The 8,830-nt window shown below is 35.1% G+C and overlaps 1 protein-coding gene across 1 annotated transcript; it reads left to right on the top strand.

Moving 5' to 3' along the window:
- Positions 1–1,631: 1,631 nt before the first annotated feature.
- LOC145770808 (syntaxin-binding protein 6-like) lies at positions 1,632–8,091 on the top strand. Its single transcript, XM_082582533.1, has 5 exons — positions 1,632–1,915; positions 2,555–2,652; positions 3,058–3,124; positions 3,779–3,977; positions 4,421–8,091. Exons 1-5 carry the CDS (start codon positions 1,811–1,813, stop codon positions 4,570–4,572), a joined length of 621 nt encoding a protein of 206 aa, XP_082438659.1. The 5' UTR covers positions 1,632–1,810; the 3' UTR covers positions 4,573–8,091.
- The last annotated feature ends 739 nt before the right edge of the window (positions 8,092–8,830 follow it).

Raw genomic sequence — 8,830 nt, 5'->3', positions numbered from 1 at the left:
AAAATGTTTGCGGAAAAACGGAAACTGCAATCAGCAATGTTCTATTTTTTTCTCTCGATCTTTTCAGTTTGTTTATTTGCGGATACCGATACTTCGATACCCTAGCTCAGGGATGTCCAACCTTTAGTTATGGTGGGCCGCATTGTCACTTGAAATAAATCAATGGGCCGCAGGACCTATTAAATTTCAAGAAAAATAGGTATATACATAAGGAAACAATTAAAAACCATTAGTTGCATCTTTGAAAATAGGAACAAATAACACACACATAGAAAGAAACAAAAAAAATTTTTCTACAATAAAAAGTCAATGACATTTTTGGCATTGTTTTCCAGCTAAGAGGTTATCAACATTTACATTAAAGGATTTTGTCTTGATTTTTAGGATGTTTGCTAAGTGTTTGTCGGTCAGTCTGTTTCTTTCTGCAGTTTTGATGTTTTTCATGGATAAAAATAACTGCTCGCAACAATATGTGCTGCCCCACATAAACAATAATTTTCTGGACAAATTAACTAATTTAATAAATTCATTGTGTACATGAATGTAATTCTTTATAAAATAAAGGAAGAGTGTGTTGTCAGTTGAAAGTTTTCAAACTCTCTCGACTTCGTAGTTCAATCAGTTCAAGTAGGAATTCGGGTGGCGCTTTACCACACTGAAATGAAAATAGGTCACTGAATAATTTTAATGCACTTTCAATCTTTTTGAAGTCAGAAAATCTGACTGTAAATTCTTCAAGCAAATCTTCACATAACTTAGCATACTTTTCATAGTTTACAGACCTGTCATGAGCTCTTTCAGATAGAGTACGAAAATATACAAATTCGACAGCTTTCAATTGTGCTATGAAAAGTTTTAATTTCCTGATAAAGCTACTTATTCACTCCAACATTGAACTACACAACTGACCTTTCTCTTGTAAATGCAAATTGAGCTCAGCTAGCATTTCTGTGAGGTCAACTAAGAAAGAAAAACCATTCAACCATTCTTCATTTTCTATAAAGTTCACATTTTGTTTCTTTTTCTCTATGAAGTTCAAAATACTACTTGGAGTGAAAATGACTAGCGGGCCGCACAAAAATCTCAGGTGGGCCGCAGGCTGGACATCCCTGCCCTAGCCCTTTTAAAATCTTTGCGGAAACTGCCATCAGTGACTTCAGCTTTTTTTAATTTTTTCTCTCGATCTTTTCAAGGTACGAACTGACGGTACGAATTGTTCATGGTACGAATTAGGTTGCACCTCTGAAGAGCAGCCAGCCTTGAATCTCTTCTACTGTACTGTATATGCAAAATTGCCAATGCAAATGCAAAATTGCCAATCTTTCCTCTATTGATTTTGTGGGTGAAAGGTACAGCCATTGTTCTGTTCTTCAGCACCATATATGTAGGAAGAATTCAACCTGCTACTGGTGCACGGTTGAGTTGAAAAGTTCAACACCTGTGTAAGGATAATTGAGGTGCATCCACGGATTCCACGCTTGTCTTATTGAAGACAGTGTTAACTATTACAAAATGGCTATTTTTACACACTTATTGCCATGGTTATAATCCTAGGTGTTGCCAGAGTTAGGATTAAAGTTAGGAAGAGTTAAGGTAAAGGTTAGAGTTAGGAATAACGTTAGGGTTTTGGTCTTTGCCCAGGACTAAAAAAATTTCCAAAATACAAGTTTTTGTTCTATTTTTAAAAGCTATAATGCCTATAATTTAGGCTATAATGCCTACCAAAGAATGAATGTTTTTTTGCCAGCTTATGTCATTCAGCTGTTAAAGCTAAAAGAACAAAAACAATTATTTGTTATTTGTCTATATTATGGCGTCTTCCATATCAGCAGAACCACGCCCACATGAAGTAAAGCACATGCTTCATAAGGACATATTTCATCCTAATGGTGAAAGACTGGTGGGATTCACCAAGGTGAGAATAGTTAAGCTGAGAATATGAATAGAATTATCAAGTGATACCGTACTTTTTCATACATTTTGTTATATCCCAGTAGTCTATATATATGTGTATTTGCAGCCATTTTTTTTCAAGGACTTCTGAAAATCGTATTTGTTAACCTAAACAGTTACACTTCTTTTGTTAGAAAGATAGTTTCTTACTCTTTTAAAGCATGTCATAATTTAGTAGTACTGGTGTGTATTAAAATTACAATTGCGCATTTTTTGATTGCTATTATAATTCCAAAATGTGTCTACTCCATTGTCACTCTGATGAAATAATTCTGTGCGATCCTTCCAATAAAATAATCAGTAAAAAATGCACAGTATTATATATAATATAATACGGTGACACCCTGATAAAAGCACTTCTCGTTGACATAGCCTATGTATTTTGATATCGCTTGAAAGTCAGGATGCTATTTGTATTTTTTTTATAAACAATAGAGTTTTTCTGAAAACGTAATTTGAAAACCAAAAAACAAGTCACATAGTTGGCATAAAAATAAAATGGGCACAAGTTGTGATAACATTATTGATAAATACATAAATTATTCAATTTTTTTCTGTCAAATTATTTTTATTACCGGTATCTATTTTAATTTATAATTAGGTAGCGAAAACTGAACCAGGATTTATGAAGAAAGAAAACATTCATTATCTTTGTTGCTCTGTAACTGTGAAAAGACCACCCAAAGCATTTATCAGCAGGTAGCTTTTGGATAAAGTAAAATGTGATCACGTTTCATTTTTGTGTTTTTATTGCTACATGTTGTGTAGTTTGCATCATTTCTGTTTTTCAATTGTTGTGTGGCGTCAATTAACAAATAAGCTAAATACAGTATGTAGTACTGATGTTCTTATTCAATAGCTATCACTACAGAAAAAAGTTATTTGGTTGCTGCCTTACAGGCAGATAATTAATTTTTCTTTTCTCTTATTTTCAAAAATTATATCACTCTTAATTTTTAAAGAGTGCAATGAATTGTTTTGTCTGGCAAGTTGACATAGATCATGTTTTCATTACCTCAATGGTGTAGCATCAACCTGTTTTTACATTACTTGATTTGCATATTTTTTTTTGCACTATGTGTTGAAAATAACCTTCTGCTACAGATATCGAAAAAATGACAACGGTGTTGGCTATCAACAAAGAAGGCGTTGGGCATTAGAAGAATTAACAGTAAGCTCACATCTACATTTTGAAATATTTTATAAATTATTATCAAAATAGAAATAAAATTTGCATTTTATAGCTCAAGTAGGCATGCCAGGTATTCATTTGATTTCATGGTTTGACCTAGTCTTTCTTCACATATCATTCTGTTAATGCTTTTCATATGTAGGCATTCAGAAAATTATTTTATGAGGTGTATACTGTATATATATATAATATTGCAACTATGGTTATGTATTTTTGTTTTTAAATTACAACCTCTTTGCATTTTGGAAAGCTTAATATTCGATGCAATGCAAATTTTAAACCTTTCAAAGCTTTGTCACGTTTTTCTATTGAGAGACCTGTCGGTATATAACATATTTTAGCTGCTTCTTTTCTCACAGACATGTTAATGACAAAAAATCTGTTGGATAATGCACTCACTTTCCTATCAAGCAAGAGTAGTTAAACTCCTGACTTCTTGAAAAGCACCACTTATCTTTACCCAGGGTGTAATACACTGGGTAACTTTGCTCTTTTCAAGGTGGAAGTCTTTGTATAATCAAAATTTAATCTTCTCATCCTTTAATGCTTGGTATTAATTATGGAAACCTACTTTACCTATTACAATACTTCTAAAAATATGACATTGTTTAATATTTGTTTATATTGTTTTAGAAAGTTGATGGCCATAACCACCCGTTGTTATTTGACTTGTATTTTGATCGAGCTTTTAAGTTTGAAGCTACAGCAGCACAAGATAAGGAAGAGTTTTTGGAAAATATTGCCTCTCTTTGTGGCAAGTACTTGACTGCTCCCCCTCCTCCGTTTGTGGATGTCAACTCTAAAATAAAAAACTCACTTCCCAGTGATGCAGGTAGCTAGTCACCGCACTTCTTTTTGCATGCATAGCCTAATCACATAAACTTGTGTTCACAATCATTGAAACATTAAAATTATTATTCAACAAGGTTAAAACATTTAATAATCTGTGTTTTGCTGCATTCATAACCAAAGGCGTGCCGCTGATCATGCAATTATTATTTGTACGTTTTGGATAATGCACGTTCAAAGGGTGTCACATAGATATGCTTTGTTGCTTGCCAACGTAACGTAGGATGAGTTTTTTGTTCTAAATCCTGTGTGTGGAGAATTTATGTGATTCATAACATTTTTAATGTGGTACGTTCAGACTTATGGAATATGACCATCATTTTGTTGTTATCCGAAATGGCATTTGCGTGCTGGCAACACTTTACATACCTCTGTTACTTGACTGGTTTGTTCTGAGGTTTTGATTGACAGTTTTTCTCTTGGCAGATGTGAAACGACAGATGGCAAAAAACAAGCAACTGCTCTCAGAAAGAGGCGAAAACCTGTCCAAGCTTGAAGACAAAACTGCGGAAATGGCTGACGCCGCCCAAACCTTCTCTGAAACAGCTCATGAACTGGCAAACAAGTACAACCATTGATCGTTTTTCTTGTTAATGCCACGTTTACTTCACAGGAATTGATGTATTCTTACCATAGATAGCGTATCGCTCGCGATGTAATTTGTATAAGAGTACATTCATAGCTAAAGCTATATTTTTTTGCAGAGAAGGTTCAATGATTGTCTAAAAATCCTTATTTGCGTTTTTCATTAAACTCAAAGACCATATTGTCAACAATTTTTCAGTATTTTATTTCTACAGTCAGACACCGCCATAGCAATAGCACCTTTGCCACGTAGGCTACAAAGGTAATCTTTATTATCTCCTTATTACTTCCTACTAACTTTGCTTCTAGTGGCTCTATCTCCTGAATATCACGCCATTGTTGCGGTTAGATTAGAGAAGCTTTTTCTTTTGCCTTCAATATGAATGATTTTATTCCGCACTCGTTTTTAATATCGTTTTTGTTTTCCATGACAGTCTCAGAAAAAACTATAGAAAGTAATTATCACAAGGTAAATTATTGAGTCTTTATACACGTTGTTTTGTATGTTTATTATTCTCGCCTGCGGTTCGCATGATATTGCGGATACCTGCAATATAGGCCATGGGTTGCACAATTTACCTATTTAGCTGTGACGTTCGGTGGCTTAAACCGTTGGGAAAGCAACTTGGAAATATGCTGCAGCAAGGTAGTAGGCACGAAGGGCGCAACCGTCGGGCGAAGCCCGAAGGTGTGTTGCCGAAGGCAACACTTCCAGTGGGGGGTCTGGGGGACCTCCCCCAGAAATTTTTGAAAAACACTTCCAATTTGGTGCGCTCTGAGAGCATTTCCAAAACAAATCAAAAATAAAAATCTGTCAAATTGTGCTTCGCCTATGTCGTGATCATACATCCATTTAATGTTTAAAAGTCATGAACAATCTTAATTTTAACGTTGCAGGACCAAAATCCAGTGTTAGACATGGAATAATAGTTGTCTAAATATTTAATTCGTCATGAATGTTCATTCTCAGATATTCAGTTAGGCCTACACTACAAAAACTAACACTTAGGCCTAAACATTACAACCGCAAGCAATTTGTACAAAAAGCTGGATAAGTTTACCTCCTGCGTATAGAAGCTTAACGAACTAAATATTGCATCCGCACCTGAACGTTCATTGGCGAAGTAACGTTATATCAACGCTGTAAAAAGGGCAAAGGCATGACTATGAAAGCTAGTAGGCTAAAGTACATGGCGAGGAGACATCAAAAAACAGCAATAATTATTTCGGCATTATGATGTTGTGCTCTGTACCGTGACGAGAGACCATTCTGACGAGTTAGTCTAGCCGCTCTAGCGAATGTTCGCATTGACGTCACTGGGAAAGCAAAACTAACCATACCATAACCATAACACATCTGATTGGCTAAGCAGCTGGTGACGTTTTGCAAAACGAGTGAGGATTGGATAAAACGAAGGCGTTTTTTGACATTTTTTAATCTGGGAAAGCAAGTTTGATAGTTGCTTACCTGGAGCCTCAGTGATCGTTTCTGACAGAAGCGTTTGCGTTAATTGGCATTTATAGGCAAGACATGCGGTTTGGTGAGGACTTAGACTACTCACAAGCGTTACGAGTAATTCTAGTCACGAATACAGTAATTTTCAAGTTAAAATAGACGTGATAAAAATAATAAGAAGTTAAACCTAGAATTCAGTCATTATATTTTGCATAGTTTTCGCTCAGGTAAGCACTGCTTTCCTTGTTTTCCCTCACCGATCGTCACTGCTATTTAGCCTATGAAAACTCCATTAAGGAGTGAAATGTTTTTCTGAAAAATTAACCCTGTATGAAAATTCACGATTTTTGATATACGTGATAGGAAAGCATTAATTTACTTCTTTGTTTGTGGTGGGAAGGTATAATTTATTCGCATACTAATGGTGGTTTAACGTTTTGTCACATTAAAAAGTTTCCATTACTTTTTAATGTAACAAAACGTTGGTTGAGTTACAGGGTTAATTTTATTCAGAAGAACATTTGTTGATCATATTTAACTTCAAAATGATCAAGAACACGATTCAGGATTTAAATAATACAACCGCAAAATATGATAGGACTGTAGTAAATAATAATTAGTATATATGTTTGTATTACAGCACTTGTAATTTACCGCAAATTTAGTGTTGCAATAATCACTTTCAGTGTTTGCATAGGTTACACGCAGTCATATACAGCAGAATATTGTTGCAATAGATTGACGCTTTCATGGTACATGTTGTTGACAGACAAGCCATTCTTTAGTCATAAATTTAAACCACTTGAGTATTTTCGCTACCCAGCCAGCAAAAGTTGTCGTTTTAACATCAGATGATGTAAAAACGACAACTTTTGATTGCTGAGTAATTGTTTATCTTATTGTGAAGCAGTCCTTTGTCAAAATCAATTGTTATATCGTCATGACGCCAAATGGTTAGAACAAAATATTTCGTTGCTTTATACTCAATACAGCAGTAACACAATTTAATGCATTTAGCCGCATTTTTTTACAGGTCTGCAATTAAGTATTTTACCCCTTTCTTTGAAGCAAAATATCACTTTAGTAAATAGAAAATAAAATAATAAACAATAAATGGAACTGAGTTCAAAATACAATACGAAAACATTGTTTACAAACTATCTCCTCAAAAATGCACTTAGTTGCAGGCCTTTTATTCCCAGCCATCAAAAGCTGCCTTTTTACATCGTCTTAACGTTTTGGTATTGAAAAAAAATGTAACTTTTGCCAGCTGGGTCACGTCACTTTGTTTTTGCGTTGCTGCAATCACCCTCTACGTTACACTGATGTTAATTGTTTGTAAATTACATCGTTTTTATTACACCTGTCAAAATCGCTCTCGAATGGTTGCAGCAGCTGATGTACAAACGTTTTAATGAAACGCAGGAATTTTATATGAAAAAGCAAGGTGAACTCCCCATGCTGAAACTTCTTAACTAACTTGTTGCAGTTTCTGAAAATGTACAAAGGAGTTTTTCTACATATGTTTGCACGTGTTACTCGCATGCTCTAAAAACCCATATCGTTTCCTTAGATAAGATAGTTAAGATGCCTGCCAATTGTCCATGTGGTCAACTTACCGTTAATGATGACAAGCGGTTGTTTAACGTATTTATTTGTGTGTGTATTCTCCATGGTTTCGTTTTAAACTTGATTTAAATTAAGAGCAAGTTATGTCACGTTATTTTCGGCCTAAACAAAAGTTTATTAAAAATTACTCCAAGGATATTTTCAGATTGTCACCTCAATCCAATATTCTCTGCAAGCATAATGTGTGTCGTGCTGCAGCCTCTTTATCTTCTTTGGCAAGTAGTACTTGAAGAGTATGATTTTAACAGTGGTAACATAACAAGTTGCTTAAGCACCATGGGATGCGTGTTTAGCTTGACTATTGATTAACAAAATAAACTTCAAAGCAAAGCGATGATCTACTGTGTCTGTTTTGCCCCTTGCCCGAGGCGAAACGGATAGCCAGAATAAAAATCATTTTTTTGTAAATAAACAAAAAAGAAGAACACATTCAAGTTTCATATTCTTGGCAGTTGTTGTTAAGTGACATATTAATTCAAAAAAGGAAACTGGTCCATGATATCTGATTTGTTCGCTCGTATAGAGCACTTTGAAGTTAGCATATCCGTTTTTCCCGCCTTCCTCTATATTTGAACATATTTTAGTTTTTCATAAACTTACTCCACTCTCCCAAGACACCTTTCCTCCCCCATAACATTTTGATTGGTTGCATAATTATGTTTCGTGTATTTTATTTTTCTATCATTTTAGTTGTTGCAATATTTGATGCAGCTAAACATCTGCTGTAGGAAACAGATTGCTCAAGTAGTTGCAAGAATACGCAATTTTATTAAAATACACTCTTAATATGCCAAGTTTAAGCTTTTGTATGATCCATCTTGTTTTCAATTTTGTGATGTCTTGTAGAACCATTGCTCAAGGAGTTAGGTAGTCAGCAGTTGGTTTGTTACCTTGTACTGCGTTTGCAGACGTTTGAGAGAACGCACAAGTGCATGCTGGAGTGGGAGCGGTCAACTTTTTTTAGCGGGTGGTTGAGCTTGATCTCTGCACGTCGGGGAAGGTCCAGTTGTGCGAGCCTCGCTTCAAGATAATGCATGAAACAGCGAAATATGGTGTCACTGGTAGCCTACCACGATTTCTTTTTGGATTTCCAACATGCTGCGCAAGTTTCGTGGCCGTTTGATGAGTGTTAAATAGCGGGGTGTTTTGAGTTATTCACCAGAAAG

Source organism: Aplidium turbinatum, chromosome 5 (genome assembly GCF_918807975.1).
Source record: "Aplidium turbinatum chromosome 5, kaAplTurb1.1, whole genome shotgun sequence".
Lineage (NCBI taxonomy): Eukaryota > Metazoa > Chordata > Ascidiacea > Aplousobranchia > Polyclinidae > Aplidium > Aplidium turbinatum.
The sequence above is the reverse complement of the archived record's forward strand: the minus strand, read 5'-3'. Positions and strand labels throughout refer to the sequence as shown.

Excerpts from the sequence above, each read along its gene's own strand:
- LOC145770808 (XM_082582533.1), top strand. The coding sequence starts at position 1,811 with ATGGCGTCTTCCATATCAGCAGAACCACGCCCACATGAAGTAAAGCAC. Across the intron at positions 2,653-3,057 it reads CCCAAAGCATTTATCAGCAG|ATATCGAAAAAATGACAACG; the intron begins GTAGCTTTTGGA and ends CTTCTGCTACAG. Across the intron at positions 3,125-3,778 it reads GGGCATTAGAAGAATTAACA|AAAGTTGATGGCCATAACCA; the intron begins GTAAGCTCACAT and ends ATATTGTTTTAG.